The 23,869-nt window shown below is 41.0% G+C and overlaps 1 protein-coding gene across 4 annotated transcripts in view; it reads right to left on the reverse strand.

Annotated features, from left to right (window-relative positions):
• The window catches only part of DENND1A (DENN domain containing 1A), a 1,535,852-nt gene that overhangs the window by 305,082 nt on the left and 1,206,901 nt on the right, over positions 1-23,869 (reverse strand). For all 4 annotated transcript variants that reach the window (XM_077478826.1, XM_077478827.1, XM_077478824.1 and 1 more), the window contains exons 14-15: positions 3,989-4,090; positions 3,803-3,890 (exon numbers count right to left, since the gene is read on the reverse strand). In XM_077478826.1, coding sequence (XP_077334952.1) covers positions 3,803-3,890; positions 3,989-4,090 — 190 coding nt within the window. The remainder of the gene's footprint in view (positions 1-3,802; positions 3,891-3,988; positions 4,091-23,869) is intronic.

Consider the following 23,869-nt stretch of genomic DNA (forward strand, 5'->3'; position numbering starts at 1 on the left):
CTATCTTGGCAACAAACGAATTGAGGACCGCCGTCAGGGTGTCCAGGGGAACCGCGCAGTCTGCAGGTGACCTGGTTGCAATTGCCTGGATTTCAGGGGGAAGAAACACCAGTTTCTGAAGCCATGCTGACCATACCCTGTCTGCCACCTGAAGGGGACTTAGGGCAGTGACAGTCCCACCCCCCTTGCTGCCGCTGACTGAGGGGTTCTAACCCGCCGGACTCACCACCCTGAGGAGTACCGCACTGTATACAGCAGTACCTGTAGCCCCCAAGCGCTCCCAGATGCAGAGGGACCAAAGCTGTCGGGGGCAGCCGTCAGAGCGATTGGTGAACGATCGCTGAGCGATCTGAAAAACGTGTCCAGATCACATAGAAAGCCTGCCAGCGCTCTGTGATGACAAAACAGGAAGCTGAGGGCACAGGAAACTGCTGGTAGTGCACAAAAAACGTGGTCCGGCTTCAAGAAAATGGCCACCAGTGTTCTGAATAGGGAATCACCGGGAAAATGGCTGCTTGAAGCCCAGAAGCATGCTGTCCTTTGCCCACACAGAAAATGTCCGCCAGCCAGCGCCATGAGAAGCAGAAAGAAACATGTGGCAGACACAGCGCTGCACCGACACAGGGGAAACCCTCACAGACACCTCCCGGGATTAAGCACTCAGGACCCAGGCACCCCCAGTACAGCCAGAACCCAGGTGAGGGCCCAGGGGCACGCCCACACCACTCAGCATCCATGCAAAGCCCCCCCCCCCGTTAGGGGGGAAGGAGGGGAGTTAGGGGCAGGGGAGAGAAGAGAGGGGGTGAGGGGGCCCCTGAATCGACCTCTCAGGGAATGCCCAGCTGCTCAAACATACCGAGACAGGGAGAGCTGTACTTACCAGTCCTGAAGAGCTGGGAGACATTCCACTGTAGCCAACTCCTTATCAGTACAGGGAAGTCTACTGCCCGGCATACTGTGATGCTGATGTATAAAACGATCTATGAAGCTAGAGGGGCTCCCAAGAAGTTTAGGAAGGTATGGTTTTGGTGGGTTGACTCTGAGAATACGATGGAAGAGGAGGGGTGAAGACCATTAGAGTGCTTAAGACCACTTTGACTTTTTGAAAAATATGACAATGGGAAGATAGTATACTTCTTTTAATGTGGATGGAGTTGGGTTTTTGTATCATATCTAGTACAACACTGGATGCAGACATCCCCTGGGGAGAGAGGGTTTCTCAGTTGGGGTATCTGACTGGTTTTTGGTTCTGGTTTAATGTTGTTTTTTAACAAAAAAATGAAGAAAAACACTTACACTCCAGTGTATAACGGTGGAGTCCTGGTTGGCTCAGCTAAGAGAACATTGATATGTACAACGTTATTGCGATTAATGGATGTTGGCTTTTTCATTGATTTGGATGTAACCCCTGTCTGATGTACTGTATGAATAATATTCATGTGCACAATAAAAAAAAATGGAAAAAAAAACTACTTGCAACTCTCTTCAGTAGATCATATGACATCACCAACGACCACTCTGCATGACCACTGCTGCTGGCAGGGAGTTACCTCACCACCACCGAGACAGCAACCCATTTTCTCCACCATGTCGGAAACCTCCCCATCACTGTGCTTTCCTGCTCTCATCAATGGAGCTGACCCTTCCTTCCTCCTCCCCCTGCACACCAATGCTCACACTACTGTGTCTGACCAACATCCCCCACATCTTGCTCTCAACATCTCACAGGCCCCGAGATCCGTAAAGCGATAATGCCGCTCAAGGTGAGTGACTGACTCTCACAAGTTGTGAACTGGAACCAAAGGTGCCTCACAGCTCATCTGTAAAATTCAGTAACATGCACAAATCCGGAATATCGCTGCACTCCTTGGTTTATTTATTGGAGCATTAAAATTACATTGCAGAAAAAATAAAAGGTGACACGTTTCACGCTAAATTCAGCGCTTACTCAAACCTCATACACATGTACAGTGGTGTGAAAAAGTGTTTGCCCCCTTCCTCATTTCCTGTTCCTTTGCATGTTTGTCACACTTAAGTGTTTCGGAACATCAAAACAATTTAAACAATAGTCAAGGACAACACAAGTAAACACAAAATGCAATTTGTAAATGAAGGTGTTTATTATTAAAGGTGAAAAAAAATCCAAACCATCATGGCCCTGTGTGAAAAAGTGATTGCCCCCCTTGTTAAAACATACTATAACTGTGGTTGTCCACACCTGAGTTCAATTTCTCTAGTCACACCCAGGCCTGATTATTGCCACACCTGTTCACAATCAAGGCATCACTTAAATAGGAGCTGCTTGACACAGTAAGGTCCACCAGAAGATCCTTAAAAGCTACACATCATGCCGAGACCCAAAGAAATTCAGGAACAATTGAGAAAGAAAGTAATTGAGATCTATCAGTCTAAAAAGGGTTATAAAGCCATTTCCAAAGCTTTGGGAATCCAGCGAACCACAGTGAGAGCCATTATCCACAAATGGCGAAGACATGGAACAGTGGTGAACCTTCCCAGGAGTGGCCGGCCGCCCAAAATTACCCCAAGAGCGCAGCGACGACTCATCCAAGAGGTCACAAAAGACCCCACAACAATGTCCAAGGAACTGCAGGCCTCACTTGCCTCAGTTAAGGTCAGCGTTCATGCCTCCACCATCAGGAAAAGACTGGGCAAAAATGGCCTGCATGGCAGAGTTCCAAGGAGAAAACCACTGCTGAGCAAAAAGAACATCAAAGCTCGTCTCAATTTCTCCACAACACATCTTGATGATCCCCAAGACTTTTGGGACAACATTCTGTGGACCGATGAGACAAAAGTGGAACTCTTTGGAAGGTGTGTGTCCAAGTATATCTGGCGTAGAAGGAACACTGCATTTCAGAAAAAGAACATTATACCAACAGTAAAATATGGTGGTGGTAGTGTGATGGTCTGGGGCTGTTTTGCTGCTTCAGGACCTGGAAGACTTGCCGTGATAAAAGGAACTATGAATTCTGCTGTCTACCAAGAGATCCTGAAGGAGAATGTCCGACCATCTGTTCGTGTACTCAAGCTGAAACGAACTTGGGTTCTGCAGCAGGACAATGATCCTAAACACACCAGCAAGTCCACCACCGAATGGCTGAAGAAAAACAAAATGAAGACTTTGGAGTGGCCTAGCCAAAGTCCTGACCTGAATCCTATTGAGATGTTGTGGTATGACCTTAAAATGGCCGTTCATGCTCGAAAACCCTCTAATGTAACTGAATTAGGACAATTCTGCAAAGATGAGTGGGCCAAAATTCCTCCAGGACGCTGTAAAAGCCTCATTGCACGTTATCGCAAACGCTTGGTTGCAGTTGTTGCTGCTAAGGGTGGCCCAACCAGTTATTAGGTTTAGGGGGCAATCACTTTTTCACACAGGGCCATGATGGTTTGGATTTTTTTTCACCTTTAATAATAAACACCTTCATTTACAAATTGCATTTTGTGTTTACTTGTGTTGTCCTTGACTATTGTTTAAATTGGTTTGATGTTCCGAAACACTTAAGTGTGACAAACATGCAAAGGAACAGGAAATGAGGAAGGGGGCAAACACTTTTTCACACCACTGTATATGCCTGTTACTGAAACTCACCACAGCGATAAGGCTCTGCCTTTTTGCTCGCTGCCACTGTATCAATGCACTCAAGTAGGCTGGATCCTTAGCTGTACTTCTGTAAATGGACATTGTCCAGTCACACACAGAGTGCAGCTCAGGCCCGCCCCCACTCTCTCCTCATTGGCTCAAACATAAATGATAGATTTACTTTCCAAAATTCCTTACCAGCATATTCTCCCATATTAATCTCTTCCTCGAATACATCACTAAATCCATTTCCTGTGTTCAGCAGGTCAAGGCGTCCATCTATGAACTAAAGAGACACAAATGTCATATTGTTTCTTTAATTAGCCCTGCCATTTAATTTTTTTTTTTTTTACTCTTTTGTTAGAATATAGTACTTGAACGCACCTGTTTAAAAAGCTGCAGCTGAATTGCATTTTGAAGAAATGGTCTCATTCCACTGGAACGGTGGGACACAAAGGTCTCCTCACAAAATGTGATTGGTTCCTCCTGCAAGAAGTAAAGCCTATCAATAAACAGTTTATTTGATCTTACTTTTATCTAGGAGGATATTAATACTATGTTACTATATGAACTGAAAACCTAAAGAAACTAAATCTCCACAGCACACAAAAGGCGATATATTTTCCAACAACATTTTGTTTAGGGTAGACATGTGAAACTTAAAGGATAAGTTCACCTTTTGTAATATGTTACACCAATATTCACGGAAATGCAGATGCACCAGCACCTGCACCCCTCTGATACGCCGACTTGATGGCGCCTGGCCGTGTCATTCATTCAGTGTTCTGTGAAAAGCCTTTGCCGATGTCGGCTTGTAGTTCTCAATGAACTACCAGGGTGCTGTTGAGCACTCTAGGTTGTTCTTTGAGTCTTCCTGTCAGAGTGCAAATGCCTGTTCATACAAGGTAGACTGTCACACAGACTGTCCATAAGAACCCTGCATTACACCCAAGATCTTCTGATGCAAGTTTGGAGGCAGGCTGGTAGTGGGGGTCCTCTTACATAAGTGTCTGAACAAAAGGTGCAGGTACACTTTAAGAAGCCTACAAATGTTAAATAGCATCAGGTCATGCATACATATTCTGGTTGTAGAACTGTAGAATCTTTCTAACGAAAAAAAAAAAAAAAAAAACTCTGGACAATCCCATTCACATTGGGCAACATGCAAATCTGAGCCTATGCTCAAACCCTTCACCCACTGTTTTATAGAAAGCAACAATTCCATTTTTTAATATATGAAAAATACAGAATATACTAACAATTTGTCAAAGCGGACCTAAATCCTATCGCTAAAACCACATTTATTATCAGCTTTAACAAGAAAATGTAATTTCAAAAGTCGTTCTTCATCTTTTAAATCTTTCATTCTCATTAAAATAATAAACAATATACTCTGGCACTGAGGCATTAAAACACATAATAGGAAGCATAGCAGGGGTAGTCCTATAGCTAGACATATTTTACTGTGAAATCAGTGCTGCAGCCAGGTAAGAGAGAGGAAAGTGGGAGTTCCAAGGCAGCAGAATTTGCTCCATACTGCAAGTGCAAATTTATTATTGAAAACAGATTAAAATGCTCTCACAAGTCTGCCTTTATATAACAATGGACAAATTTGGTGGTATCCTTCCATTAAAAAAAGAAGAACCTACAATTTTCTCTGAACTTGAAACAGAAACAGTTTTGCACAGAACAACCCTGATTCTCCACTTGTAGGGTGGTCCACTGGCGCTCCTGGCTCCCCCTCTTCTCAGTGTGCAACCGTAGGAAGCTGCTTCCTATTGTGGCATATCTGCAGGCTCATATCCCAAGCTGTGTTGCCTGTGTCCATAGAAACAGACAGTGTGGCTTAGCCCCACCCCCTCCCTCGTCACAGGATTTGATTGACAGCAGCAGGAGCCAATGACTCCTGCTGTTATCAGTTTTCCATGTAAGGAGGGAGAGAGTGAAGAGAGCCACTGCTCTGGGGCACAGCGCTGGATTAATATTGGGCTCAGGTAAGTAAAGGGGGGGCCTGTGGGGGGAGTAGCACACAGAAGGCTTTTTAACCTTAATGCAGAATGAAACAAATGGAAATGGAGATTGGAAAAAAAAATGTGGGTCCCAGATCCCAATGTTTAGTTGCACAACCTTTAGACATTCATTACAAACAAACAATTTCTGTCTCTCTCAATAAGACTGCTGCACCTGCCAACAGATCGTGTGCAACACTCTTCTTAAGCAAACTGGCTCAGGATTGAAGGATGCCTTCTCCACACAGTATGTTTCAGCTCTTTTCAAAGATATTGAAGGGCTCATAGAAGACCACATTAGAGGACTCTGTTGGAGGACCTGTGACTGATGATCTGTTTCAGCCCAGAATTCCAGGATAGTCCTAGATTTCATTGCACCCCGCACAAGATACCTTGTGCCAAATGCACAGGAAGTAAAGTGTTCTTTCCTTTGAAAGTCTAATTATTTTGTCTATGAACATAATGCCGATGACAAAAAATTCCAGTTTTGTCTATTTGGCCAAAATACATTCTCGCAGAAGTATTGTGGCTTGTCAATATGTATGTTTTTTTTATGTTCTTCTTCCAACAGTGAAGTTTTCCCAGGGTTTTTTTCCTTTGAGCTCACCATTTCTTAAAAAGTGACAGCTCAAATAAAGTCATTAGCACTTCAAATACATTTTGAAAGTTTTTTTGTGAAGACAGTGCAACATAGGGCATAAAAAACAACAGTTTTGGGGCCTTGAGAAAGAGGCATTGCAAGGCCCAAATTGCCACCATAATTTTCTCTGATCTTCTTAGAAAACTCCTCCCCTTTGCTTTCTCTGGTTCATGTTCAGTAGAGAAGAGTAACTACTTTTTTCCATTTAAATAAGCGGACTGATTATAAGATTAAAGACAGGTGTGATTCTAATTAAATATATTAATTGAAACATTGCTATGATACAATTATGTAAAATCTTTCTAGGGGTACCAATAATTCTGTCCAGGCCATTTTGGAATATCTTTGTAGAATAACCAATAATTTACCTCTTCACACTTTCTTATATATATATTATACTTCTACATATAATTGGTAAAAAAACAACAACAAAAAATGCAGTAAGTGTGAATTGATTGGTTTGCACAAAAGTTATAGCGTCTAAAGAAATAGGAGATATATTTAGGGGCTTTTAATTTTTTTTTTATTGATTTTACTGGTAAGGGTGGCAAGCTGCAATTTTTAGGGAGATTGCGACATTTCTGCAGACAAATCTGACCCCAAGTGACACTTTTTGGCAACCAGTGAGACCAATACAGTGATCGGTGCTAAAAAAATGCACTGATCCCTATATACATGATACTAGCATGGAAGGGGTTATCACTAGGGGGCAATCAAGGGGTTAACTGTGTTCTCTGGGTGTGTTCTGTGTGGGGGATGGGCTTACTGGACAACACAGAGATCACTGTTGCTGATTACTAGGAACAGCCGACCCACGTGCACACCCACATTATCTCATGCACAGACGGACGTACAGGTGCGTTTGTTTGCGCAGCTGAGTCACCTTGCCATAGTATATCTACGGAAAGCAGTCAGCAAGTGGTTAAATGATTTGGTAACCAGTTGCAGGCCACAATGAACTATGGGGTTTTACTGCACCCCAAACTGCAAATTTTAACAGATCCTTACTGTCTTGAGCCCCTTAGCTGCACTGAGCCATAGACTTCTATTACATCTTGCAGGTGTGGTACACTCCTGAATACAGGAGTTGTGGTGCACTTTCAGAAAGCACACCAAACCCACAGAATATAATAGAAAGTCTATAGCATAGGCATGCAGGTATACATGAGAAACATGCTTTAATTTTTATCACTTTTCAATGAAATGAAACATAGTTTCCATGAGCTATAAAGGCACCAAAAATGTTGTCCATGCTTATAAAGGATTATAGAACTATGCTTGAAACCCTGAGCAACTACACGTAGGATGAAGACTATTTGTAGGAGTCCATCAATACCAAATCACCAAAATTGGCCTTTTTGCCCAAAAATACTTCCTTGCGAAAAAAAAAAAAAAAATCATAGTAGACAACTAGTTTAGATGCTGCCAGTTATATTTTACATCTTAACTACTTTCAGTTGATAGGTTCTACATACAAATCTTTGGTACCGCTATCGGAGTAAGTTTTACCTCCAGTTACACAAACATATTCACAAGCTACTAAGATGACTTATTTATTTTGGCAAATATATTTGATAGATATTTGGTCCTTTATGGCCACTACATTTATGATATAATTGTCAATGTGGCAAGGTAGTGAGAATTTGGTGAGGGAAATTGTGGACAGCCTTCCCAGAAGGGTTGAAGCTGTCATAGCTGCAAAGGGTAGGTCAACTCAGTATTGAACCCTACGGACTAAGACTGGGAGTTCATGTGTGTGTAAAGGCAGACATCCAAATACCACAGTACACTATGTTTATATGTCTGTAGCATATCCCACTACGTATTAAGAGGGTGACTTAATGCTCATACCATAAACCACATCCACAATAAATTGCAGATCTGAGCTGGTGCTGTGATTTATCTACCCCTTCCAAAAGTAACAAACATGCCAAAATTCAGGACAAAAAAAAATAAAAAAACAATCATATAAACCTACATAATTTAATAGTCCACAAAACCAGTGCAATAGTGCTGGCTGTGCTTCAAATAGATATTTACTGTCCAATATTTAAAACACCACCAGTAAAGATTCTACATTCAAATCACCACGTGACTTGTGATTCAACACTCAGTCTCACTCAATGGATATTTATGCCTCTCATGATAATGATTGTCATGTAAAGTTTTTCCTGAAAATTGCTTTCAACTTTCCTCTGATGTCCCCCTTTCAGCAAAAAAAAATATATATATATATATATATATATAATATGGGATCAAACCTAAACACTTTAAATTTGTATGCAATCAGGCAGGCCCTTGCACTACATAGTTAAAGGTAAATCTACAGAAAATGGTATCATTTATGGCCAGCTTAAGGGCTTTAGAGTTTGTTAAAATGACATTTCCACAAGCACTGAAAACCTTAATCTGGACAAACTGCAGAGATCCTCTAATTATCTACTGATGAAATCCACTAAGTCCCACCCATGTTCGCTGTGTAATGTTATATTACACCGATAGGAAGCAATTAAAAATAATTTATATGAATGGATTGCATTGATGCAGCATTTGTTAATGCTCTGCATCAAACCAGACAGGTCTGAATGAACCCTTAAAGTGTTCCTAAACGCAGGACCCTGCATTCACTATATGTGGTCTCCCGCAGTACACAGAACATAGAAATACAATTATTTTTGTTGCACGATTCTGGCCAAAATGAGAATCACATATTTTTTTTTGCTTAGAATAAAAAGATCACAATTCTCTCATGATTCTAGCGACGTAAAATCTTTCACATTTTACAAAAAAAAAAAAAAAAAAAAAAAAAAGGGCTAACTTTACTGGTTAGTTTTTTTTAATTCATTAAAGTAATTTTATTTTATTTTTTTAATTGAAAGACCGCTGTGCAAATAGAGTAAAATAGAGTAAATATTGCAACAACCAATTTTATTCTCTAGGGTGTCTACTAAAAACATATATATATATATATAATGCTTGGGGGTTGCAAGTAATTTTCTAGCAAAAATAAATAAATATTTTAACTTAAAATCAACAAATGTCAGAAAAAGGTTTAGGGTCCTTTCACACGGGGCAGATCAGTTCTGATCCGCCCCGTGGATATCCGTTTGCTCAGCGGGGATCACTCCGCCGATCCCCGCTGAGCAGGGAGATGACAGGTCCGTCTCTGCATACTGCGCAGGGACGGACCTGTCACAGCGCCGCTCTCCCCTATGGGAGATCGGATGACGACGGACCGCAGTACCCGTCGTCACCCGATCCGATCCGCAGACAGATGGAAAAATAGCTTTTTCCTCCGTACACTTTTTCGGATCGGAGCGGGTCGGATGTCAGCGGACATGTCACCGCTGACATCCGACGCTCCATAGAGCTCTATGGAGCACCCGTTCAGGTCCGCCTGAAAAACTGACAGGCGGGCCTGAACGGGACGTCAGTGTGAAAGGGGCCTTAGTGTTTAAGTGGTTAAACTTTTTTCACTTACACACACAGTCTATTCCATTGACAGATTGTTACAATGTTTACACTTAAGTTCAACTGATAAAAAATGTTGTGATTCTTGGCAGACTGCCCAGTCTTTCTCTTCCTTTCTTTTGAGAGCTGTGGCTTCAGAAGAGCAGAGAGAATTCTTTGCATAGAAAGAATTGTGAAACACTTTAGTCAAGATTGCGATAACAATTCTTGACAATTAATTGTGCAACTCTAATATAAACTGCTAAATACCTTTTCTCACCAGCATTATATAGCAGTTCTGTGACTTGCTTGGTCTCTGCTTAAAGATTGTAGGAGGAGTTTTCATTTTTATTGATCCTCTGTCTGGACAGTGCTGATTGGCCCTGTGCTGACCGCATGCACTTTCCCAAGAAAAAAAAAAAAACAAACAAAAAAAAAGGCTCTAGCGTTACACACCAAACTGAGCATGTGCAGCCTGACTCCAAATGCTCTGTTCTATCACAAGATGGATTGGCGTCAGTTAAAGAAGGGGTGGATCAGAGAAGACAGAGTCATACAGCCTTTATACACAATGCAGAGGATTAACCCATTATGTTCCACAGTGAGTATAATAACCATGCTTTACTGCATATACTGACTGATTTTACTATTCTGGGTTTAGTAACACTTATGAGTCATACCTATCTGTGCAAGTAATTGCTTTGGGGCTGATTTAGTAAAGGCAAATATACTGTGCACTGCAACTGCTCCAGAGCTTAGTAAATGAGGTTAAGCTTCACTTTGCACCAAATACCCAACTGCATGCAAGGAAAATAAATACAAAAATGCATGTTTGGTTGCACATAATTGGATGATAAAAATCAGCAGAGCTTCCTCTCAATTCAGAGCTTTCCCTCAGATCTAGAGAAACTTGCAGTGTACTTCCAGTGTACAGTATATGTGTCTTTAGTAAATCAACCTCCCTGTATATTTTGTAGAGTGGATGGAATGAAAACGTGCATATTAATGGGTGTTAGAGCATTAACAAATAAAGAGCTGCTTGATCTTGTTGTTAGATCTGTCTAAAGCTCAGCTATAAATTGTATGAAACACATAAATATGATTTGGAAAAAAAAAAAAAAAAGATCTTCAAGGATTAAAATGGACCAGTCCACACAGCCTGAGCTCCACGCATCGTCTCCAATTATATGCTGATCCTGATATATCTTTGGAAATGTTTCACTTAGGTTCGCCCATGAAGTTTCCATAATTATTTCACAAGAATTCTCACACACAAAGGATAAGTGTCAGATTCCAACGCAACAGTCACATAAGTAATATTACTCCAAGGTCTTTTAGTTTTTTTTGTTTTGTTTTTTGTATGGTAATTTATTTTTCGGATAACAAACTGCCAACATTCAGCCCTACTTGTACTACACTTATAAATGTTTTATGAATGCTATTTATTCTCATTCTGTGATATACTTTATGCTGGGGGAGACATTGCTATTGACAAAACTGATGTGAAAATGTCCGCATACATTATAATAATTTACTAGTTTAGTTACTCATCCAGTGGGGGGTACATAGAAAAAGGCCACAGATATTCTTTACCTACTCAACAGCCCGTCTCGGTTCTCAGAAGGTTTCTGATCACATCACAAGAAATATGTGTTATAAATATACACTTGCATAAGACCTGGTTTTGTCAAGGTTCTATAAACTATGAAAGGGAAGATTTTCAGTATATGATTTCTTTGCGGAATGTTTTTCTAATATGAAAAACAAAGTAAGAAATTGAAGATTTTATAGGTGATTATACATACACACACAAGTGGAAAATAGGTTAGTCCAGAATTTAACTTACTGTATTTAATGGCGTATAGCACGCACCTTAACATTAAGAGGTACTTTTCAGGAAAAAAAACTTTACACAGCCCCCTCTGCATAATACACAGACCTCCTGCATAGTACACGGACACCCCTGCAGAGTACACGGACACCCCTGCATAGTACACGGACACCCCTGCATAGTACACAGACCCCCCTGCATAGTACACGGACCCCCCTGCATAGTACACTGACCCCCCTGCATAGTACACGGACCCCCCTGCATAGTACACGGACCCCCCTGCATAGTACACAGACCCCCTGCATAGTACACAGACCCCCTGCATAGTATACGCACCCCCCTGCATAATACATGGACCCCCTGCACAACACGCAGCCCCCTTTCATTATAAAGACTCCCCCCCTGCACTCCCAGCACTGGGACAGGGACAGTGCTGCCAGTATACGCTAAAGTAGAGAACATTTAACACTGTCAGACCCTTCTCACACCGCTCCTCCTGTGTCACTCTCATTGTAAAGCAAAGCTTCTAAATACCTCCATTAACACTGTTATCACTCATGGACCCGGTCATGTGACTGCTCTCCTCTCTTTAATTGATGCTTACGTGACCGCTCTCCTCCTCCAATCAAAAGGTACACATGAGGAGGAGGAGGAGCGGGAGGAGGAGAGCAGCCACAATGAGGGGCGTTAATTAAGGGATTCAGAGGCTTAGATTTACATTGAGAGTTACACAGGAGGAGCGGTATATGACAAAGGGCTGGCAGTAATGTTTTTTGAACTTTAGAGTTTACTGTTCCATGGCCAGGAGAGGTGGGGCGGCTGGCCAGACACCCTCCCAATAGGTGGCACCCGGTGCGGACCACCCAAACCCTGCCCCCTGTTGGTAAAAAAGCATATAACATGCAGGCACGGTTTACCCTCTATTTTCAGGGTAAAAAAAGTGTTATACACCGATAACTACAGTATTTAAAATGATCTGTATAAAGCAGATTATCCTTATTTCTTTCCTAAAAGCAGCATGCCAAAATATATACTTTCACTATAAAGCTTACTATACACTAGTAGCTTTTCAAACAATCATTCCTATGAATATTTTGACAAACATTCTTACGAAAATTCTCAATACATTTGATGACTTGACCAATGTCATTTAAAAGTACTTTTAAATTTCTTTGCTATTAATGTTTGGTTTTGGAATGAATATAATTTTATAAACAAAAAAACATACACTGTTAGAAATGTGTTCATTCCAAAAAAAGTTTTCCATCCTTCTTCAAATGTTCTCATCACTACAATATAAAAACAAAGATTGACCTGACCCCAGTAACGATTAGAAAATCCAATGAATGTTTTTAAAATTCAAAAATATTCTAATAAAATTCTACTAGTGTATGGGCAACTTAAAGAGTATATAAATCCAACACTTCACATTCCTGATATGTGCCATGCACTTGTATAAGAAAGTCTCTTGTTCTCTTTGTATTGCTTCCTTTGTGTGAAATCCCTGGTGATCCTGCCAGTCCCTCTTCTTCTTCCCTCTACAAACCATACTATTGCTGGCCATACACTATATGAAAAAACATTCAAACCTGGACCCCTTACCCCCCCCCTCTGCTCCCCTTCTCCCTCTGTCCCCCTGCTCCACGCTGTTCTTTTTCCCTTTTCCATAGATCTACCAATTATTCCTTTTCTCCTGGCCACTTCCCTTATCCACTCTTTCTCTTCAATGTGATCATCTTCTCGAGGATGCTAACCATCAGGTTACAATGTGGTGTATTAAACACTCCTATTATAGATCCACAAACACCCCGGTATGACCCGGGTCTCGGATCTGTTTCTTCTATGTTGATAGAGGCAGTTAAGCCCTGAATTACCATGTATACCACATGTTATGTTACTCAGTTGTAAACCTGTTCTATTGGCATATATGACAATAAAACTTTTGTAAAAGAAAAATCGTTCAAACCTTTTTTCGGATAACGAACACCCATGAGAGCAAACAATAGTGCCATAATGTAATGACCAAATTTTGCAAATTTATATTTTATTCATAGGACAGGAAAATAAGGAACAAAACAAGTAAATAAAACAATGAACCAATCGGCATACAAAGTAAATCGATATTATAGCAAATGGCCATACATCATGCCACTATAGAACATCTAGCATCTCTAACCCATCTAGACAACTCCTTCCATAGCTCCCAAAGGAAGAGCCTTCTCATAGTAGGGTCTCCAGTTCCATACCAGGAAGGCCAAATGCCCTTGGCACAATTATTCCACAAACACTAATCAGCCCCATAGAACCCATCCAGATTTCAAACCTATATATAGAAAAAAAAGTCCTGGGCGTGGAGGGCACCCTGACGTACCCCCCAGGCCCAAAGCCTTAGACAAAAGAGAGGAGAAAAAAAAAAAAAAAAAAAAAAAAAAGGGGGGGGGGTGGGGGGTTGGGAAAAGAAAAGGGTAACTCAAGGGAAAAGATCCATGAGATCCATGTAGGCAGGACTGTCCCCCTGTATCAAACAGCCTATACCGGGCACCTAATTCTCCATGATAATCTGTACATTCTGTCAATAATCTATACCCAAGGGGTGTCCTCCACCATTCGGGGCATCACTCAGGGCATCCCCATCCAGAAGTGCCCTACCCGCACGCGAGGATATAAATTTATTCCATTTTGACCATGTCTTAATAAATTGCTCGTTCTGTCCCCTGTACGTCAAAATTAAGTCTTCCATTCTCTTAATGTCCTCTACCCTTCTCAACCACATACCAATAGTTGGTGGGTGAGTATTCTTCCAACGCAGTGGAATACATGCTTTAGCGGCATCTAAAAGATGCCGAAGCACCGAGGTCTGATATTTCTTGCGGGACATGTTCGTGGCATGAAGGAGATAAAAGGCAGGGCCCTCCGGAACCGGAATATCGGTAAACTTAGTGATCGTATCCCCCACTGTCTTCCAGAACCGCTCTAAAAGTGGGCATGACCAGAAGACGTGGAGGATCGTACCCTCTTCCCGCCGACATCGCCAACATCTGTCTGAAGATGTCGGATAGGCCCGATGCAGCTTCGCCGGGGTATTGTACCACCTGGTTACGATTTTAAAATTGGTCTCCTGTGTTCTTGAACAAATGGAGGATTTATGTGTGAAAAATAAGATATTTTGTTTTTGGCGTATCGAGAATCTGCACCGCATATCCCTCTCCCAGGCCCTCAGGCAGTTCGGTCCACTATCGTCCGGTGCAACGGTCAATATATGGTATGTGGCAGATAAGGCATGGGGCATAGCCCCTCTCTCCGAGCAATAAGCTTCATAACAAGTCAGACTTTGGTTATAGCTGTCAGGGGGAGCCAGGGACCCTAAAAAGTGATTCAGTTGGATTGCTTTCCAAAAATCTAATTTAAATGGACCCGCCGGGTCCATTAGATCAGTGGTAGTCACCCATTTGTCCCCCTTCAAAAAGTGGGATACCTGATAAATCCCAGAAATCCTAAGGGAGCGGAATACTGGTTCCGTGACCCCGGGAGAAAACTCCGGGGTGCCTAAAATTGGGCAAAGTGGGGAAGTCCGTGAAACAAGCCCAGCACTCGTAAAGAGAGACGCACAAATACTTGAAGTTATTCCTATAAGAGGATGGTTTTTCACCTTGTTTGGTAATCTACTATGGCACCAAGGAGCCCTGTTCAATGCTACTCCTATTTGGGCCTGCTCCAGCTGGGTCCACAATTTGCTATCGTAGTGTCTGTTCCAGTCAATCAATCTAGTCAAATGAATGGCCTGGTAGTAATTACGGAGATCCGGTATCGCTAAGCCTCCCTGTTGTTTAGGACGGGTCAATTGTTGATAGTTAAGTCTCGGTCGTTTATAAGCCCAAATATAATTAGATATCAACCTCCTAGTCTGTAAAAGATAATGAGAAGGGATCTTGACCGGCAATGCTTGCAAAAGGTAAAGAAACTTAGGTAAGATGCACATCTTCACGATGTTGCATCTACCCAGCCAAGAATGCAGACCTTTATTCCATTTAACCAACAGGGCCCGAATTGTCCGTAGTAGTGGTGGAAAATTTAAAGCATACACTTGGGATATAGTTGGCGGAATATACGTTCCCAGATATTTCAGGGCTGTCCGGGTCCATTTAAAATTAAAATCCTGATGAAGTCTTACTATAAGGCCCTGGGGAAGACCTATACCCATTGCCTCAGATTTATGGAAATTAATCTTCATATTAGAGATATCGCCATACTCCCTGAATTCCTGCATCAGATTGGTAAGAGATATCGTTGGGTTAATCAAGGAAAATAACATATCATCTGCATATGCAGCGATTTTATATTGTTTATCTCCCACTGAAATCCCCATAATGTTAGAATTGGCTCGCACCTTGCATAGAAAAGGCTCCAACGACAGGGCGAAAAGGAGAGGGGACAAAGGGCATCCCTGACGGGTGCCGTTATGTATCTCAAAAGGTTCGGACAGAACTCCATTAACCCGAACCCGGGCTATCGGGTTAGAGTAAATAGAGCCAATCCAATCCAATAGCCTCTCGCCGAAACCCACATAACGCAAAACAGACGTCATGAATCTCCAATTCACCCTGTCGAAGGCCTTCTCCGCGTCCGTCCCTAGAAAAACACAGGGGGTCTTGGTATCGTTAACTATATGTAAAAGATTAAGCACTCTAATCGTATTGTCTCGTGCTTCCCTGGTGGGCACAAAGCCCACCTGGTCCAAGTGGATCAGTGACGGGAGAAGGCCTTGTATTCTTGATGCCAATAATTTCGTAAATATCTTCAGATCTGTATTAAGTAGTGAGATCGGTCTATAACTGCTACATTGTGAGGGATCCTTGCCCTCCTTAGGGATTACTGTAATATGAGCAAGCAGGGATTCCCTTGGGAGTAACTGTGTTATCCCCAACGAGTTGAGGAATTTAAGCATAAAATTCCCCAATGACGGTAGTAGCATTTTATAATATAGGGCCGTAAACCCATCTGGTCCCGGGGCCTTCCCTATCTTTATCCCTCTTACCACCTCCTGCAGCTCTTTCTGGGTGACAGGTTCATCTAGTGCCCTTCTATCCTCCTCGGACAGCTTGGGCATATTGGAGGCAGATAAATAGTCCTCGATGTGAGTGTGAGGAGGCACAGGGGTTTGTAGGTTATATAAAGCGCCATAATATTCTTTAAATTCCCCCGCTATTTCCCGTGGGAGAATGGCTTTCTGGTTATGGGGGGTCCTAATATGGGGCACGTAATTAGCAAGTGCTTGTTCTTTTAACGTTTGAGCTAGGATTCTACCGCACTTATTACCAGACTCGTATGTAATTCGTTGGCATTTTTGTAAGGCTGCTTTCGCTTGAAATTGCATTAAGTCAGTAATTTTATTCCGCAGGATCCTAATTTCTGTTTCGCCTGCTAAAGTCTGAATATGCTTATGCCTAGCCTCAGCTCTATGCAGGTCACAAAGTAAACCTTTCATCTTTGCCATGCGTATCTTCTTGATACGGGCCCCATGCTTGATCAGTACCCCTCGAATAACCGCCTTATGTGCCTCCCACACTATTCCTGGGTTACTGTCAGGGGTATCATTAAATACGAAATATTGATCTAATTCCCTGACAACGTCCTCGAGCACCTCCTTATCCTGCAACAAACTTTCATTCAGCTTCCAATTCCGTGTCTTAGCAGTGCCACCGTCCATTAAGGAATAGGATATTAAAATGGGGGCATGATCTGACCACGTAATTGGTTCGATTGAAGCATCTCTCAAAGCATGCAAGTAGTCGTGAGGGATAAAAAAGTAATCAATTCTTGAATACTGTCTATGGGGCGAAGAGTAGAATGTATAGTCTCTCTCTGACGGGTGGAGTAACCTCCCCGCATCAATCAGCTGTGCTCTATGTATGGAGCGTACAATACGATGCCTGACACTTGGGGTAATGGAGGAGGCTCCGGAAGATGTATCCTCCGTAGGTATCAGTGGTATGTTAAAGTCTCCTCCAACTATCAATTGGCCTGAGGCAAACATCTGTAAAGTAGACAACGTCTTAGAGATAAAATGGTCTTGGCTAGAGTTGGGTGCATATATGTTCGCAAACGTGACAGCCACTTCCCCAATTAAACCTTTAAGAAACAAAGATCTCCCTTCCTGATCCATTTTTACTTCTAAACATTTCCAGGGGACATGTCGGGCAATTAAAATAGAGACACCTCTGGACTTAGAGGTCGCATTAGTAGAGTGATACACAGTTGGGTACAGGTTACTGCGCAAGAGGGGCAGACTCCCACTCCGAAAATGGGTCTCTTGAATTAAAGCCAGGTCTATTTTAAGCCGGCGTAAGTCCTGCAGCAGCATGCGCCTCTTTTCCGGGACATTTAAACCCTTCGCATTCAGGGAGAGAATCTTAACTGTCTCCATGGATCCCAGGTAAAAGTCCCAAGTCAGGGACTGTAATCCAGTAGGAAAAAAAAAACCCAAAACAGAGAAAGAGAAAAAAAAAAAAAAAAAAAAAAAAAAAAAAAAAAAAAAAAACCCCAAGAGCTAGTTCTCAGAAGGAGAACAGCACATTACTAAATTTACAGCACAATAGTGCTATTACGCCCACCAGCGAAGAGCTGGTAATCGGGCGCAGTCCTATGTGGGGGTTGGAGAAAACAGTGACCGAGAAACAGGCAGCCAGTCCTCCCCCTCCCCAAACCTTAACAATAATAAACTAATTATATCGACAGCTACAGCAACCCAAATATACAGCCCCTAAATAAAAAGAAAATAAAGATAAAGATAAAGATTAGTGCAGACACTTTACCAATAACAAACAAATTTTGACCGATAAATCGTTCAATGTCAAATATGCCCAGTGCAAACATTTCAATATTTAACAGTCGAGAAATACATTAACCTTTCAATTTTTTTTTGGTTTGGCAGAATTTTCCAACCTGTTTCTTTGATTTTCCGGCTCTGAAAAGTTAAAAATGATTTTCTATTTGTGCCCAAATAACAGTCCAAATGACAGATTTTCAAACAATTTTTTGTATATTGTATGGCCAACATAAACAGGAGAACACACCGTGGTTGGTTCACTAGCTGTGCTGGGAACTACCTTCCTCCCACCTTTCACTGGGAAGATCAGTTGCTTTGCTCTCCTCCCAGCCCTTATGCAGCTGAGAACAAAGGGAATGTGATCACTTATAAAAAAGGGGAAACAAGTATTTACATATATATATATATATATATATATATATATATATATATATATATATATATATATATATATATTATATCATTACACAACTGTTTTAACTTTTATTTCTCCTTTAAACTGAATGGGTTGTTTTACCAGTTGATTGTTTATAATCATTTAAGTCTACAAAGAATAACTAATCTGGCCGTAGATCTAAAAGGAAAAACATGATTGCCCAACATACTATTCCAGGTGCATCACGTGAACTGAGGTTAACAGTATATACGTATATTTAGTTTTGGATAGCGTGGAAAAGGATTGGAACACTGTCAGGTTGTTATTGCGGTCTGTGCCGCCCCCGACCCAAAATGTTAGGTTGTCACCAGAAAGCAATAGAGGAAAAATCTTCCAAGGGGGACAGTTCTGGTGACCTGGTGGAACCCAAGGTATTCCCCTCGTTTCCTTTTTTGGCTATAGGACAGGAAGCAAAGGTAAATCTCCATAAGACACATATGACCAAAAAAAAACTGACAGGGCTTATAACACCTGGGTAAGATTCTTTTAAAGGGACTATAACCCCATAACTCTGGAGGAACATCTAAGTAGATAGGAGTACTCTAGCGAGTGGGAAGCCACACTACAGATGCCCTGGGGGTCCTGACATGAAACAGATGCGAGAGAAGCAAGCTGGATGAGATTTTACATGCGTGTACTTCACACCATTAGCCCTATTTCCCACTGATTGCGGAAATGAAATTGTGAGAGTTCAGTAGATTTATTGGAGCTGTTGAAGTCATGATCACTTTTGATGAACTGTCACTATTTTGCTATGTTTTATTAACATTGGACTATATATTTTTTTATTAAGTGGCAATTTGATTTCACATTTATGTATGAGTTGTGATGTCATTTTCCAGTATGTGGTGACATATTTATGTTTTGAGGATTGGTAGCACAGCGTTTATTTTTATTTACATTTTATGAATTGGTTGAACACAATTTGATGCTTGCAGCAACCCATTAATTTCTTATGCAATAATATTAATTGATCCTGAATCATATTTATTTTTTGATAGTTGACACAATTTGAACACACTAGGTAGCGCAAGATATACATATACATGTGATTAAATCCTTATGACTTTCTTTCAGCTGTTCCTATATTGATTTATTTTAAAGTCATACTGGTACCTAGTAGGACTTGAGGAGATGATTTTTCAGTCTGGTGAAGAGGTATGGGGATACACTGGACAATTTATTGGGATTCTGTAATCCTAAAGATATAAAATACCCCAAGTTTGGAACTATCACACGCCACATTTTCCTTGTACCTTCTACTACAATAACTAGCCAGTTTAAAGGAGATTCATTGACAAACTTGCCTTAACACACTCCAAACTTTGTTAACATACAATATATAAGTTTATATGAAATCGCTCACTGAAAATAGGTGTAAATATCGTACCTAGAGATTAGGCCGTATAACATTTTTCACCAGTTTCCAAGTCTTAGTGAAAGTCACAGACAGACTCAAGCCCAAGAGTTAATAAGTATAGCAAAAATGAGCTTTCCATTTAAATTTTACTATTTTTTTTTAACAACAAATAACAAATCTTTATGTTTTAAATCCACAGGGTGATATATATTGTGTTATTTAGTTTATATTTCTGAGCCGCATTTGATGATCTCATTAGCTGGAGCATATATTTCTGGGCTTTCAAGCTTCTAACTAATGTAAGGTAAAGGTTTTTTGTAAACCTCCTTTGGCTTGTTTTATTAGAGCTCGTTAAAAAGTTGTTACAGCTTCCTGATGTTTTCGAGAAGCTGTATAGTACTCAAACGAAGGCCTGTACGGCAACTTATTTCAGACACAGCAGGAAAAACGATAACATTCTCTGGCTGGATGGGAGCTCAACACAAATTAGTGAGATGAAGGTTGGCATGAGACATTGATAGTGTGAGATTAAATTGATTGTTTTAGGAAAAACATAAATATCAACAAAAGTTTTGTAGCCGGGAAATGTATTGTCTGAAAACAATACAAGTGATTTGGAAGCTAAATTCAGCATCTGGCTGACAACAGAAATGCACGCCTGCCAGTTATAACATATAAAAGGGGTAAACTGTGGTGTAGCAGCTGTTTTTGAGCTACAAATGACAGCATGCTGGATCTAACAATTTTCTTCTGATTTCCAGCAGGCTGGGAATTGTAGTTATATACAGACAGAAAGCTGTAGATGTGTAGCTTTCAAGTTGTCCAATTTCAAGACAGTATTCCTAACTTGGTAAAGCTGAAATCAAGACTGTAGATAAAAATATACAAATGAATATTTTTAAATGGCAACCTCCTTCAAGAAAGCAACATCTAAAGTTCTGTTCTACATATTTTCTGATCTGTGTGCCTTCGGGTCACAGACTCAGTGTATAATGCCGCATACCCACGATCGGAAATTCCGCCAGAAAAAGTCAGATGAGAGGTTTTGGTTGGAAAATGCGACCATGTGTATGCTCCATTGGACTTTTGCTGGCAAAAGATTGAGAGCAGGTTCTCTATTTTTTGGTCGGAAAAAAAATTCAGATCAAAAATTCTGATCATCTGTAGCAATTCCGACACGCGAAATTCCTATGCATGCTCGGAAACAATTTGACACATGCTCGGAAGCATTTGAACTTAATTTTCTCAGCTTGTATGTCACCTCGTTCTTGACGGTCGAAAGTTCAGGAGAACTTTTGTGTGACCGTGGGTATGCCCATCCAAGATTTTTCCAACGGAAATTGCGCTTGTGTGTACGGGGCATAAGGTTAACGGGTCAACATAACAGCTAGGCAAAGGCACTTATGAACTCCAGACATAAGTTAATTTGACGGTTGATGATAATGAAACAGCCTGCCCATGAATACAGCTCAGCTGTCAGGCTAAGTACCCATAAGGATGAATCAAAGTGAGCCCAGGGATAATAAACAGTGGGATCCAGCTACCAGGTTGAGATGCTGAAGGAAAACCAGTAGGCAGTAAAGTGAGAGGGTGAAGTGTCTGATGTACATAGTAAGGGGAGAAATAATTGGGTACATATGGGACTTTGATCAGATGTGAGTAAAGTGAAGGCATGATTATGCAGACAAAATGGATTGCAAAGTGCAACATAGTTAATCTTCTAAAAAAAAGTCTATCCAGTTCAATCCACAGAGATAAAAAAAAAAAAACACACACACAAATCAAAAAGCTCTACAACCCTATACACACAGTTGATTGAGAGGAAGACAAAAAAAATAAAAAAATTCTCCAGCAGGCGAAACAAATTCCTTACTGATCGCCCAAGAGGCAATCGGATATTCTCTGGATAAACTTTACCTATACATATTAGCATCCAGATACATTTTGTGCATTTAGAAAGGAATGCTGGCAAGAATCACCTCTTAAGAGAGTCTATTCCACATTTTCCCAGCTTTTACTGTGAAGAAACCATTTTGAATTTGGAGGTTTATGGGTAACTCCACTTTCGTGAAAAAAAAAAAAAAAAAAAAGCTAAGAAAAAATAATGCAGCATATACAATTGCGACACAAGTCATATTGTAATTGAATGTTATTAAAAATGACCTTTCCTTTTTAATATGCAGCTTCTGAAAATGAATTGTAATATGGCTACCTGGAGGTGTTCTGTACACAGAAAGTGTACAGAACGCCCCTCAAAAACATAATTTCTTGGTTGAGCAATTGACTCACTGATTTTCCCAGACATCTACACTAAAGATGGATACACACTATACAACTTTTGCTGTTCAATTTCCTTTAGATTTACCTTCAACTATGTAGTGCAAGGGCCTGCCTGATTGCATACAAATTGAAAGTGTTTAGGTTTGACCTCATATTATATGGTTTTGGTAAATCTAAATGAAAATAATCTAAAGAAAATTGTATAGTGTATACCTGGCTTAAGATACAAGTCAGATTTCAGCATCCCTGCAACAAAAAATGTCACTTTGGTTGAGATACTCTCAATAACTCGTCACATTTAAAGGGATGCAGGCCCAGAACCTTTCCTGATCAGTGCCCTGCAGGTGCCACAGCTGACTGATAATTATAAAACCACAGGGATTTATTCAGAATAACAAAAGGTATGACGCTGAAACAAAGTTTGTTAAAATCCTTGCAATGTTTTTTTTTATTTGCAGCCTTGCATTGCAGCCTTATCAGTCATTTTCAGCCTTCTATTGCAGCCTTGCCAGTCATTTGCAGCCTCGTTAGTGTGTTTGCCTTTTAAAAATGGTGCCGCCGAGATACAGAGCGGATGTCCTGTGTATCTCGGCGGCGCTTGGTAGTTCTCGTCAGCCTTCGGGTATTTTCAGCCGCAATCGGCCGTTCTCGGCTATTTTCGGCAGTTCTTGGCTATTTTCGGCCACACTAGGCCGAAAATAGCCGAGAATGGAAGAAGATAGCCAAGAACGGCCGAAGATAGCCGAAAATACCCGGAAGCCGCAGAAAGTGGCAGAAGGGTATAGAAACAGCGGGGGATCTGCGTATAACACACACCCCAGATTTCCCCCTGATTTTAGGGGGAAAAAGGTGCGTGTTATACGCCGATAAATACAGTATTTATAACATGCTATGGTTTATAAAAGTTTCTTTTAAAGAGCAAGTAAACCTCGGCTTATTTATTTTTTTTTTTAAATATTACAATTTAACAATGTGTATAAATGCCTTGCACATTAAAATGTAATTAAAACAGGGTTTGTAAATACATTTGTTTTACTTTAAAAAAAATATACCTTCTTCCGGGAATCAGCAGCTCCATCTTTACTACTCATCTTTGCATCTTGTGCAGACATAATTTCTACCCTTCCTTTGTTCCCCTGTCTAAATCTCGTGCATGCGCGTGTAAGCCAAGCCTCCATCTTGATCATTGTTCAACGATGCAAATGTGATGCTGTGGTTCACTCCCCCTGTGTGACATCTTAAACAGTCACAAGGGAAGAACCAGGAAGCTGAGGTGGCACACCACCACAAGGCTTCCTTTGTGTGGCATTTACTGTGGAAAGAATTGACCCAGCATGATGCGTATATAAAAACGGCACACATAGCATGCCATTAACAAAACTACGGACTGCGCCGTTGACGTAATTTAACATAGCAGGATGGATTCTGAGGAA

This window comes from Lithobates pipiens, unplaced genomic scaffold (assembly GCF_037356315.1).
Source record: "Lithobates pipiens isolate NorthernLeopardFrog02 unplaced genomic scaffold, aLitPip1_a1.2 Scaffold_1, whole genome shotgun sequence".
Lineage (NCBI taxonomy): Eukaryota > Metazoa > Chordata > Amphibia > Anura > Ranidae > Lithobates > Lithobates pipiens.